This window comes from Lathamus discolor, chromosome 3 (genome assembly GCF_037157495.1).
Source record: "Lathamus discolor isolate bLatDis1 chromosome 3, bLatDis1.hap1, whole genome shotgun sequence".
NCBI classification, from domain to species: Eukaryota; Metazoa; Chordata; class Aves; order Psittaciformes; family Psittacidae; genus Lathamus; species Lathamus discolor.
Window position 1 is genome coordinate 131,916,278 of NC_088886.1, and position 14,197 is coordinate 131,930,474.

The 14,197-nt window shown below is 38.7% G+C and overlaps 1 protein-coding gene across 5 annotated transcripts in view; it reads left to right on the forward strand.

The window, feature by feature from the left end:
• The window catches only part of MAPK8 (mitogen-activated protein kinase 8), a 57,568-nt gene that overhangs the window by 30,451 nt on the left and 12,920 nt on the right, over positions 1–14,197 (forward strand). For 4 of the 5 annotated variants that reach the window (XM_065671825.1, XM_065671824.1, XM_065671826.1 and 1 more), the window contains exons 3-6: positions 1,671–1,800; positions 2,870–2,928; positions 3,052–3,190; positions 9,761–9,926. In XM_065671825.1, the coding sequence (XP_065527897.1) occupies positions 1,671–1,800; positions 2,870–2,928; positions 3,052–3,190; positions 9,761–9,926 (494 nt within the window). Of the gene's footprint in view, positions 1–1,670; positions 1,801–2,869; positions 2,929–3,051; positions 3,191–9,760; positions 9,927–10,734; positions 10,853–14,197 lie in introns of those variants that run through there. The other variant, XM_065671828.1, reaches the window with a different exon arrangement.

Here is a 14,197-nt window from a genome sequence, read left to right on the forward strand (position 1 = left end):
TGGTCTGTAAGTAGTAGCAGCAGCAAAGCAACTTACCTGAATTTTATTTACATATGCGTTAATATCATGAGGACATAGACAGTTGTTTGACTAGAGTTTGTTTATAGGAATACCTGCAAAAACTTTAGATGTTAACGTGCTTCTGATTCCCAGTCATATGTTACTGCCTGTTTTCCGTATTTTCTGTCCCTTCCAGAGCTGAGATCCAAAAACTGACCATGTAATTATTCTTGTTATTTTGTAACTGCTGCTAGTGTTAGTTGAAGCCCTTTTAGTTAAACTGCTCTGATTATGCGGGGGACTGGAGTGCTCATGTGGTTAAATCTTGCCCGTGTCTGGAGGAGACAGTGTAATTCTTGTGATTTGGGTTGTTTTTTTGTTGGGTTTTTTTGTTTGTTGTTGTTGGTTGTGGTTTTGTTTTTTCTGCTTCAAAAACCTGATCTAAATTGATTTGGAGGAATATTCAGTAGGTGGCCTAAAGGCTAAACCATATTTAATACTGAAACAGTTTCAAAGCAGTGCCATTAGGTACTAGAGATGCAGAAGTTTAAATACTGGTACAGGAGTCCAATGTTGGCAGTCTTTCCTATCTTTCTTTCATAAGGTATTCCTTATCTTGCGGGTAAGTGGGGGAAATTCCAGACAGTGGAAAATCTAAACCAGTGAAAGTTACTAGTATATGTTGTTTCCATTTTTTCTTTCTTCAGTAAGTACTAGAGGACTTAGTGATACGTTAAATACAAAATAAAATTTAAGCCTACGTGCCATGTAGACAACATGATTTTTTTTTGTTTGTTTGTTTTTGAAAGAGCAAGTTCGATTCGGTAGGTGCTGATCATTTACTGGCAGATGTTCTTCATTAGGTTTGCATGTTATTCTTGATAAGAAGCAACAAAACAGTGTTTATCCTGCTGAAACTCTCTTAGTAACTGATAAATATCTCATGAGTCTGCATGGTAGTCAGCTGTTGTATTCCTTCTTACGGGAAACAAAATCCATGCCTTCCTGTCATGGAAATGTGATGCATTTTGGAGTTGTCCTCAGTAACAGCCTGTGTCACTGAATCGTATGACAATCTTGGCATTAGTCTGCAAATGAAGTGTTATTCTTTTTTTTTTTTTTTTTTTTTTGTACCAAGTAAAAGCCAGTACCATCAAGATACTAAAGCTTGTTTAACTTTTTCTGTTTGCTTTATCTTGACCTTGATGCTCTCAGTGTCATAAGGAAATTAAGCAACTGTGTAAGTGAAAGCATGAGACCTTTATTTAACCTACTTTTCCTCTCTCCTCCCTTCCTTTTTAGTATGAAGATCTTATGTGAAATTGATGTGCTTTTTATGTTTGAAGTGTTTTGGGTATTTTTAGGTGGTTTGTTCTTGAGTGCCAATAAGTGGCAAAATATCAATACCTTTAGTGAAGTATTTTAGGAAGCAGAGATCCTGCATTATTTTGTGGAGATTGTCATGTGTTAATACTAGGAATCTGTGAAACCTTTGTAAATTTTGAATCACTCAGCTGTTACATACTTCACTATTACACTACCTAAAGGTGAGTAACAGTGGACATTTGGTTTAACTGCGGGCATGATATCAGGTGTCTGGAAAAGGTGGCAACTGGCATGGCTTAAAGGATCTTGACACTGAGATGTAATAATGTTATTTTTAATTGCAGTGCAGCTTATGATGCTATCCTTGAACGAAATGTTGCAATCAAGAAGTTAAGCCGACCTTTTCAGAACCAAACCCACGCTAAAAGAGCCTACAGAGAGCTTGTTCTTATGAAGTGCGTTAATCACAAAAATGTGAGTGCAGTGTCCTGGTTTAAATGTTGAAGAATTAACTAGAACGTTATTCTTTGAAGCCTTAAAAGGGCCTTCAGAGGATGACATCCTCTGTACATTACAGAGATTTTCATTGCATAGTTTTATCTCCATAAAAAGTACAGAAGGATCTTTCAGGAGAGCTGTTATTGACTAGTTTTAATACCTGCCGAATCTTTAAATCCCCCCTTCAAACTCAGGAAGGGAGTCAGTGTTACATTGCTACATTTTGCAAGCAGCTGGCAAATAAGAATACCATGAGTGATAAGTGCATCCTTTTATTTCTGTGGCTGTTGCTAGACAAATAGGGGAACAAAGGCTGTAATAATTCTATAGCACCAGTTTTTTTCTTGGTGCATGAATGAGTTGGGAATCTTGTGAGAATAGGAACTGTCTGATGCTTGCAAAGCTGTGGAGTAGAGCATGTTATAGAAAGATTTGGTCTGCCTCACAGGGGGAGAGAATAATAAACGGTAAATTTATCAGAGTTGAACTGCAGAAGGCTGGTCTTGTCCATTTTCTCTTTCAGACTTGGCTGTGTGCAGTGTTCCTTGCCTTCCCTCTTAATTCCCCTTCAGTAAGATAAAATGGCTGCTAGGGAAGGAAACAGTGGTAGAAGACTTACTCTGTCTCTTAGCTATTCAGGAAAATTTTGTGTATTTTCTGTGTCAATGGCAAAATTGTATCTCTTACGTAGTCTGTCAGGTTTTAATTTTATTTTTCCTCATAAGCAATAAAAATGTTACCAGCTCTCTTCAAACTGCAAGTAGGAGGCAGGGGAAAACTAACTAACTTCCTTAGGTTTCAAACTTTTAGTGTCGTCTTGTTAATGCACGGAGTATTTTTGATTATGTGATTTGTGGAGAAAAAGTACTCCTTCTACAATATTAGTATCACAGCATATTAGGACTGGTTGAGCCACTGAGCATCTTGAGCTTCACTGTGTACCAGGAGGATCTCATCAGAATAATGGGTATCAGTTTTGAAACGCTGACTTTGCAACTTTGCTGTTGCTGTGGTGCAATTATACTTCCTCTCCCTCTTCCTACAGATAATTGGCCTACTGAATGTGTTCACACCACAAAAATCGCTGGAAGAATTTCAGGACGTGTAAGTCTGATTTGAAATAAAGCTGGGATTTAATTTTAAAAATACACAGAAAGACGAACAAGGGAAAGAATACAATAAAATGACAGTATTACCTGATAATTTTTTTTTTCTTTTTTTTATAAGCTACATAGTGATGGAGCTTATGGATGCAAATCTTTGCCAAGTGATTCAGATGGAGCTCGACCATGAACGAATGTCCTATCTTCTTTACCAAATGCTGTGTGGTATAAAACATCTTCATTCAGCTGGAATTATACATAGGGTAAGTGAAATTAAGTGAGGATCATTTCAATTTCACCTGATTTGCCCTTGAGTACTTAAAGGCGGAAAAAAATAAAACATAGCAGAAAGGGCTGAAAGGAAATCATCACATTTCCACTTTAATTCTGGAATGAACTTTTTCAGTGCTTGATTTGATAATAATCTTCACAGAACAAATAACGATTTTTGAAGCAAGTTGCATTACCTCCTCTAATTCTATACCATACTCTACTTTAGTAGTCGTAGCAGGAAAGAATATCTGAAAGTGTCTCTGCCTTTACTGTTTTGGTAACCAAACCTCAAATCCCATCTTCTGAAAGAACTGCCTGTTTTATTTTACTAGCAGAGTAATGAATAAATATCTGAAGTCTTCAGATAAACAGATGGTGATTAAGACCTGTAAGTGGAACTTTCATATACCTGTGTGTCACAAAGTATTCACTCAGACTGTCCTCAGGCAAAACTGACTACTGCTTTTTAAATGGCATGTGTGTGTTGCAATCCAGTCAAGACATTCTGAATTTAAGTTGGCCTGTTCAAGTTGAACATTTCATATAAATGTATTTATATGTACTGTAAAGTTTGCATGAGATGGTCTAGTTATAGCTTTTCAGATATGATCTCTGCTATTTTGGGAAGTTGTAAGCTTCTATTTCTGCAGTGCTACATTTTTCATTATAATCTTTTAGAGAGATTTGAAAGGTTTCATTTCTGAAATTATGCAGAAGATGTAATTAAGCATATTAAATATGTGATGCTTTCAGACAGTGCTACATAGTCTTCCTCATGGGTGAAGTACATAGTAAAGCAAATCACAAATGGCAATTCTGAGTGCTAGGGCAGGAGTTGCTATGTTAGGATGCTTGTCCAATTCAGTAGTCCACCTCATTGTGACCGATGTGTTGTACGGCTTGCAAGCTGTGTCTGGCAGTACGACATTCCAGTTTTCTGTTTTTCCCTCAAGGGAACAGGGATAACTGTTTGAATAGAGAATACAGTTTGAATGGGCAAAACACTGCTTCCTTTTTTTCAGCTAGCTCTAGTATGTGTTGGCTGCCTCACTCCAGTGAGGAGTTCTAGGAGGGAACGTGATGGCATCCTTCTTGCTTGCAGTTAGCCCTTAACTGCTGTGTTTGAAAGATATGCTTCTGCCTACCTTCCCTTGCCTAACCTGCAACCAAGCATTGCACCCTGTGCTTCTTGGTGGACATTGAGACAGGTCAGTGGGCTTCTTGTGTTATTCTGGGAATGGTAGGCAGGACTAGGTTACTTCACTTGCCACAGTTGTGGTATTGTATATTACTGAGATTATGTAGGTTTTTGTGTCCTAATGCATGTGCTCATGGAATTGAAATAATGGGTTTGTATGCAGCTTGACATTTTCTGGTCTCTTCAGTACCTGGCTGTGCAAGATTAATGCTGCAGGTTCTCCTAGGTCATATTTGTTTTTTGAAAACTGCATATTTTATGGACATGCTTGAGTAGGTAATGTAAGAGTGTCTCTTTCCGTGCATCTTGGCATAGGCAGGAGGGAACTTCTAAAACTTTGCTTCAGGAACAGTTTGTGCTCCTATAAAGCAGGCATAAGACCCTTGAGCCTGTAGAATTCATGGATAAATATAAGCATTCATACATTTATAAAAAAGAACTACCTACTCAGGTAGTTGGGCAGGAATAAAATCAGCTTTGAGGATAAAATTCCTGCCTCTGCAGATACGGGTGAAGTCTTTGAAGTGCGCCATATTGGTACAGGGATAAACTATTCCAAAGAAACTATAGGTACAATTGCTGTGTAAATAGTAACATATATATGCATGAATGCTTTCGAAGGACATGGGCAGATACATTTCACTTACATGCCTTCACGGTACATTTTCAGCCTACAGCTTCTTCTCAGACTTTGCTAAAAGATTCGGTATGTTCAAGCAAAATGTTTGCATTGCTTACCTGCTGTGTTTGTTATGTCTTTATACTTCAAGGTGTAAAGTAACAAAATCCTGTTTCTCTGTGGAACAAGTGAAACAAAACCTCAGAAGACAAAGGGGGCATGCTTGGAAAGAGGTCATATAGTAGCTGCAATAGTAACTATACCACTCTCCTGGGTTTTCAGCACTACTGTCCTTAATGTCTAAAGCTTATTAGTTTACTGAAACTAGATACTCCTTAAACATAGTCTACCTTACTGTGGCTGCCTGTGGAGCATTCTGTCTCTGAATCTAGTGTACTTCTTTAGTGTCCTCTAAAGCTTTAAGCTTTTTTTGGTGTTGGTAGTTTCACATGATTTTTAACTGGGTTCTTCTGCTTTTAACACAGCTGTGATAATCTCAGCATCTCAGCAACTTTTTGAAAGCTTGCTGAATGAGTGAAATTCCAACAATCTGTGTATGTGCCTGCAGCACTGGATGCTGCCTGCCTAGAAACAAGTTATTTTTTTCATAGCAAACTGGTGGCACCAGACAATGCAGATATCAAACACAAAGAATTTTAGACAATTTCACCTCAAAGTTTTAGGGGCAAACTTAGCGGCCACATCAGTGGATAAGGATTTGATTTTGGTAAAGATATGACTGTAGTTTTACACCTGCTTTAACATATGATGGCAAATTAACATTACTGTGTTCAAAATATTTGCTGAGGAAAATTCAAAGGAAAAAAAGAGGTTTATAAAAAATGGAAGCAAGGACAGGTGGCCTGGGTAGAGTACAGGGATGTTGTCCGGGAAGCCAGGGACCAGGTTAGGAAGGCTAAGGCCCAGTTAGAATTAAACCTAGCCAGGGATGTTAAGGATAACAGGAAGGGATTCTACAGGTACGTAGCAAATAAAAAACAGACTAGTGACAGTGTAGGCGCCCTGAGAAAGCTCTCGGGAGAGCTGACTACACAGGATTTGGAGAAGGCTGAGGTTCTGAATGACTTCTTTGCCTCGGTCTTCACTGGCAAAGGCTCTGACTGCACCACCCAGGTCTTAGAAGGTAGATGCAGGGACTGTGAGAATGAAGACCTTGGGCCCACTGTAGGAGAGGATCTGGTTCGAGACCATCTTAAAAATCTGAATGTGCACAAGTCCGTGGGACCTGATGGAATCCATCCGCGGGTCCTGAAGGAGCTGGCGAATGAAGTTGCTAAGCCACTGGCCATCGTATTTGAAAAATCATGGCAGTCAGGTAAAGTTCCCGACGACTGGAAAAAGGGAAATATAACCCCCATTTTCAAGAAGGGGAAAATGGAAGACCCGGGGAATTACAGAGCAGTCAGTCTCACCTCTGTGCCTGGTAAAATCTTGGAGCACATTCTCCTGGAAGGCATGCTAACGCACATGAATAACAACAAGGTGCTTGGTGACAGCCAGCATGGCTTCACTAAGGGGAAATCCTGCTTGACCAATTTGGTGGCCTTCTATGATGGGGCTACAGAATTGATGGACAAGGGTAAAGCAGTTTATGTCATCTCCCTGGACTTGTGCAAAGCGTTTGACACTGTCCCACACAACATCCTTCTCTCTAAATTGGAGAGATATCAATTTGATGGATGGACCACTCGGTGGATAAAGAACTGGCTGGATGGCCACACACAAAGAGTTGTGGTCAATGGCTCGATGTCAGGCTGGAGACCGGTAATGAGTGGTGTCCCTCAGGGATCGGTGTTGGGACCGGTCTTGTTTAACATCTTCATCGCTGACATGGACACTGGGATTGAGTGCGCCCTCAGCAAGTTTGCCGATGACACCAAGCTGTGTGGTCCGGTTGATATGCTGGAGGGAAGGGATGCCATCCAGAGGGACCTTGACACACTTGTGAGGTGGGCTGATGCCAACCTTACGAAGTTCAACCACGACAAGTGCAAGGTCCTACACCTGGGTCGGAGCAATCCCAGGCACAGCTACAGATTGGGCAAAGAAGAGATTCAGAGCAGCCCTGCAGAGAAGTACTTGGGGGTGCTGGTCGATGAGAAAATGAACATGAGCCGGCAGTGTGCGCTCGCAGCCCAGAAAGCCAACCGTATCCTGGGCTGCATTAAAAGGAGCGTGACCAGCCGGTCGAAGGAGGTGATCCTGCCCCTCTACTCTGCTCTTGTGAGACCTCACCTGGAGTATTGTGTGCAGTTCTGGTGTCCTCAACATAAAAAGGACATGGAACTGTTGGAACAAATGCAGAGGAGGGCCACGAGGATGATCAGGGGACTGGAGCACCTCCCATATGAAGACAGGCTGAGGAAGTTGGGGCTGTTCAGCCTGGAGAAGAGAAGGCTGCGTGGGGACCTAATAGCAGTCTTCCAGTATCTGAAGGGGGCCTATAGGGATGCTGGGGAGGGACTCTTCGTCAGGGACTGTAGTGACAGGACAAGGGGTAACAGGTTAAAACTTAAACAGGGGAAGTTTAAATTGGATATAAGGAGGAAATTCTTTCCTGTTAGGGTGGTGAGACACTGGAATGGGTTGCCCAGGGAGGTTGTGAGTGCTCCATCCCTGGCGGTGTTCAAGGCCAGGTTGGATGAAGCCTTGTGTGGGATGGTTTAGTGTGAGATGTCCCTGTCCATGGCAGGAGGGTTGGAACTAGATGATCTTGAGGTCCTTTCCAACCCTAACTATTCTATGATTCTATATTTTGCGGAGGCAGAATTTCCAGCAAATGTAGAAGTACACATTCATTTATGTTTTGCAGTCTGAAAAGGATGGATGATCAGCATTGCAGAGTTGCGCCTCACTGGCTTGCTGAAGGACACAGTGTCTCATTAGTCTTTCATGGAGGCTCTGAAACACTGCATTCTGCATGATTTTGAGTACTTAACGAAGGTGCCTAATTATGGAAGCCCTTCACACAAACCTTTCTTTAGATTTTTAGGCACTGTCATTTTACATTTTTAAGGTTAGGCAAGATAACTTCTGCTATAGGTTCTGGATATATTTATGCAGCCTGATTAACCTGATCACTCTTACAGGAGCTTTTGAGACTGCATTTATTTAAAACATAAGAGGTTTTGGTCCGGCTTGAATTTGGATGCAGTGTAAGTCAACTCTTGCCTTCATATTTTTGATGGGCAGTTCTGTATTGCAAATTACATCATGTTCCTAGGCTTCATGACAGCTACATGGTGTTTGGAAATTAAGGATGGACAGTACTCTGTAAGCTTTTGCATTTTGTCCTCCTAGTGATTTTTCTCTTCCAAAGTGAAGATCTTTTAGCATTTCCAGTGTTATTCCTGCAGCTTTGAGGACACTGAGTATAGTTAATACTATAGGCATGCACCTGGGACTCAGCCTCCACATAATAGAAGTGTGCAAAACTAAAGCCGATAAGATTGAAGCAGAATCTGAAACATGCATATTAAATAGCTGGAATTCCTTATAGTACTTGAATTCATTCATAGTGTTTAAAATCTTTTAAGTCAAAGTTGTCTGCAGAGTGCTTGTGTGTGTGAAGTGAATGCGTGAATAAGTAAGTATGCAAGACTTGTAATTACCCATTAAAATTCTATTGTTCTGAAACTCTTTTGTGGTTTCCTGTCTAATGCAGTTTTCTTAGCTTTCTGAGGAGTTTGCTGAAAGCCATACAAGTACAGATGAAAACTAGTATATCTTGCAGATAGCCACTTTTAAGTCTTTATGAAACAGTGAAAGATAGGGCTACTTACCAAATGCCTGCATCCCAAATGCCGGAGTTCTGTGCAGAAAGGATCCAGGCCTTATCTGTGTCAGTGTGTATGCTATGAATGATTTTATGATGGCAAAGGTATTCTGAAATTTACTCTGTAATATTTGCTTTGTGACATTTGGTTGTGTGTAAGGTCCTCCTGAGATAATGACTGAGTATATCTGTGTAGTGTTTGTATAAGTAGATGTAAAGCCACTGTTGTCACTGTGGTTTTAGGGTTCAGATGAAGAGAATGCAGTTGCCAAACTTCTGAGGTGATCTGAAACTGTATCTGGGGATTTCCCACTCCAGTTTAATGGTTGTATTAGTTTCTGGCAGTTTTTCAATGGTGCCTTTTGGGTTTGGTCACCAAAATAAGTATAAAACCAAGTCCTACATAGGATACTAAATGTATGTGAGGATGGGGATTTCCTTTCTGTTCGGAGAAACATCTGCATTGGTTCAAAAGAGGTAATGCAGCTTCAGCTAGCAAAGGAATCTTTTGCTTTTTACATTCATGTTGTAATTTTAATAATTTTTGTATCAAGATGATTACTTCAAATTGTTTCAGCAATTGTCATGTTACTTGTGTTCTGCATCATAGTAATAACTGTTGTTACAGTGACCAGTTTCTAGACCTTTCCTCAGAGCTAACATTTCTTACTAACTTCAATTTATTTCAGACATTGCTAACCTATCTTGTAATGCTGGTTGTATTTTCCTTCTTTAATTGCTATATAAATCTACAGGCACATTAAGGGAGTTAATCTGTAGTCTGCTGAATGCACATGAATTAATGCAAGGGGAAAAGAAACTGCAGTTAAGCAATATCCTAGTTGTATATGTGGGGTTTAATGTTAGCAGTATTATCTTTTAAAAATGTGAACCACAGAGTACTTTGTGCTTGTCTTAGCAGTCATATATGATGTTTCTTTTTAAAGGATTTAAAGCCCAGTAATATAGTAGTAAAGTCAGACTGCACTTTGAAGATTCTTGACTTTGGACTGGCCAGAACTGCAGGAACTAGTTTTATGATGACGCCTTATGTAGTGACTCGTTACTACAGAGCACCAGAGGTCATCCTAGGGATGGGATACAAAGAAAACGGTCAGCAACTATAGTCTTTCTTTGGCATAGCTTTATCTTTTGTTTGGCACACCACATTTTACATGTTAATGTTTTTTTCAAGCTGTAAAAATTTTATAAATTAGCCTTGTGACCAAAATGCAGATTCTGGATACACCAATTTGTTTATTCAACTCAACCCATTAGAAATGTTTGCATTTAATAGGAGAAGAAATTGAGGGCCTTGTTTGTTTAAAAATTCAAACAACTTGCCTAGTAGATAGAGTTTCATCCAGGAAGAACTGGAAATATATTTTCTTAAGTTGTGGTATGTACCTTGATATACCTTGACCTGACTTTATTCCTGATGAGGATGTAAATTGTAGTTCATCAGTAAATGTGTGTCCTACATTAAATGTTTTAATAACTATATTCGGTGTAGCCTTTCGGGACATAGGTAACTTAAAGGCTGCTGAGGAACAGACAAGTTAAAACTGCCTACTGTGGCAACCAGCCTCCTTCAGTCCTGTCACACTAAGTCCTTGCTGAAAAAAAAATCTTGAGATAAGAATGCAGATAGTACCTTCATGAAGTATCACAGATTCTTTGGGGTCAATGGTTCTTGGATGAATTCTAAAGAAATTGGCTTATTTTGTCCCTCTGCTTGCATACATCGTTTGTCTTTATACTTACTCTGTGGCCCTTCTCTCAATATCTTCTACAAGCATATAAGGAAAGGATACAGTATTTGAGGGAAAACCATGATAAAGTACATTGCACCTCCTGAATGAAACAGCTAGTATCCTTTAGGAAACAAAAGTAACGTGTCATTCCTGAAATTCTATTGTAGTGGCCCCAGTTCTGCTGCCATTTCATTGATCTGCTGTCACTGTGGTCAGTTCTGCTCACTTGGTGTTTCCACCTCAGGCAGGCACACTTCACAGAGGCCACCATTTGCTCAAGGTATTTTAAACCCTCTATTGATTTGTCTTCCAGAAAGGCCCATGAGATGCCATGATGCTTTAGGCTTTGTTAGCTGTCTCCTGGTGATAGGAGGCATGGCTCCTCAGGTTACTGACACAACTGGGGCTTGCTCTCCTATCAGGATTCTTAATATAGCCTGCAGACTTGCCTGGCAACTGCATACCATTACGGCAGAGTAACTTCAGGTTGTGCGTAACCGATAGCTGCTATGTGCATAGAGAGTTGATTTTGTTGTCATTTATAAAAGCCAAGAATAGTAACTTCTATCAGTGTTGACAAGGAAAAAAGCCATATCAAAGGAATAAGAATAGACCTTTTTTTGCAAGGCTGTGGTTTTTATATCTGTTTGGATCATTAGTTTGCAGAGAGGGTATATGTTCTTCAAATGGCCTCCAGGGTTGGCTATTTTTCCCATAATTTAGAAGTCATAAGTTGAGTGGACCAAGCTTAATAACTTTTTTTTTTTTTTAACTGCTAAAGTTTTGTAGAAAGCATATATTTAAGTTTCTTTGTTTTTTTCCCAGACTTTATATTGGCCAGTTTAGAGAGACTAGATAAAAGATCCTAAAACTGTAATCTGAGTCATGCAGCTGTCTTACAGAAGGAATTGGTACAATGGAAGTCACAAGCTTTCTGATTTAGCTTGCCCATTTTACATTTATCTCTGTAAGTAATTTTGACTTGCAAAAGTGCGAAACATTCTTTCCACTAAAATGTTAATTGAAGTTAAATAGATTGTGTTCTAGAGCACCTTGTCATGCTAGTGACAGTCCTGTTCCTTAAGCAAGCGTGTATTGTTTTGTGCAGCAGAATATCAATAAAAAATTACTTTTGTATGAAAAACTATATTGTCTTCGCAAAGCCAAATACATGGTTCTTGAGTTGAGAGTGACACTTCTGGAGGATGTAAATCTGTGGGCTGAGTCAGAAGTCAGTCTGCATTTCTGTATGGACTGTTGTCATTATAAAGCTACTGCGTAAATTGTTACTCTTCTAAATCACTGCCTGATGAGTTTCCTCACTGTGGAGCTACCCTGATACGAAGGCACATATCAAGGATGTACTTACAGTAAGAACCATGGGCCATCCAGAGTTCTCACCTTTTAACATCAATGCCTATTTTATCCCTTTAAAACCTATAGTTCAATTAGAAATTAACTTATTTTAGAGTTAAATATTGAAAATTTACAGCTAACGGTTAACATTAACAGTAACAGTTTATTTGAACAGGGTCACCTGGTAGCTTTATGCCATTTCAGTGCCTTGCTGAACTTATGTGGGATGATTGCACTTTGATGGCTGAGATACGTACTGCAGAGCACTGTTCTTTTCTTACTGTATGATACACATAGGGAATTTTACTTGTTTTAAAACTAGCAAAGATCCCAGACAAACCAATTATAGAGTTAACTTCTTCACGGGTTTTGATGCTGAAGAAGATAAAGCACGTTTAAGTATATTACATTAAGAAACCAGGCCTTGCAAACTCAAGAAATTCAGAACTGAGGGACACCAAAACTGCTCATGCACACATACCTTAACATACTTTGATTTATGTGCAGTTACGTGCATCATTATCAGGAAGGAAGCTCTGAAAAGCAAGGAAACCCCTAAACCATCTGAAGCAACTGCTTTTAACTTTCCTAGTATGCGCACTGGTTTAACTTCCTTTGCACGTGCTATTTTTTCTCTTAGTATTATAGAAAGCAGTAACTTCTCTCCAAATAAGGTTTTTAATAAAAAAAATACACTCTGACAAGCAATAGGTTTTTAAAAAGATTTTTCAAGTCTGTAATGATATTGTACTCAGTCTTTTATAGATTTATACCCAGGAGCAGTCCTCAGTGTACAGTTAGTCTAGCTTAATAAAAAAGTTAGAGACCTGTAAGTAGGCAGGCTTTGTTTGATTAATGAAAGCAGCAATCGAAAACACCCCCAAACATCGTAAGTTTGGTTCTGTAGGATGACCAGAAGAATCGTTTCTACTGTTTTTCTTCACCTCTGAAGTAATTAATTTGTCTTCTGAGGCATGAAGATAAGTTATTGACTCATGCTATTTCTCTTCCCAGACTTCTCCATGCAATTATGGGTGTCATTTTTATCATGTTGGACACAAACTAATTATGACAGAGTTGGGTATGTTTTGATTTTTGATAGCAGCAGGTTGTTTTGCAAGTGAAAAAGCCAACACAAAGAATTTAATTTTAAAAGTCAAATGCAAAACTTGGCTGCTGATCTTTGGGTCTCTAAGCCAAAGTATATGTACTTTTTTAAGTATTTGAAAATAATTTTTAAACAAAAAACAACACTAGTCATAACATGTTGTCAAACATTTTTTTAAATGAACCAGGCCCTTAATTTTGACCTATTAATATGTACAACTATGATCTCCTATCATATGATTTAGATACTATTTTAGAGGAACTGTAAATAAGGGGGAAGGAATATTTTCAGTAAGAAGCAACATTATTTGCTTGATATTGTTGAGCTCCTTCAGAGCTTTTACATGTGATTTTTAGTATACAACTGTTCTCATAAAAGTATTTATAATAGTACAATTTCATTATTATGATTTCAAGAAAACTTGTGCATCCAGAGTTAACAATATCTCTGAAAGCAACCGCAAAAGAAATTGGCATACCTGTGAAAAGTAAACTTTTGCATCTCTAAGTATGTCTTCTGAGTGATTTATTTTGAGGTATTGTAGAAAATGTGTACTTTGTAACCCCTCCCCCCCCCAAAAAAAAAAAAAAAGATTTTGAGTTTTTCTTTTGTACAAGGTGTTATTTCAGCATAACTGGAGAAATATTTTTAAACAATTTTAATTGAAATCTTAATAGGAGCATACTAATATTGTGATTAACTGATCCTCTAAAATTCTAAATGATCTTTTACTGATTCTGTTTGCTTTTTATTTAAAGGGAGAGAGAGATGCATGGTAATCTGACTTATAGAAAATACTTTATGGCAGATTTAAATTCCTGTGTAATAACCAATTAATTCTCCTAAATGTTTAGATGCACAGTTTTTTTAAAGGTTGGTTTACTTTGTTACTTCTAAAATTATTCCTACAACTACAATGGAATTACTTCCATGAAACACCTTTGGTGCTCCAATCTAGTCTGTTGGCAGAGGTAGTTTTGCAAGCCTCAGAGCCTGGAGAAGGGTTTTACTGTGCTTGATTCATGTGTATCCCTCTCTCTCTCTCTGCTCTAGCTCTTGCTCTAGCACTGTGTTAAATAAAAGGATGTTTTTCTGCCTTGCATTTGAGACAGTGAAAAGCTAATCCTTATATATGGTGTATTTTAAAGTGTTTTCATTGATTAATA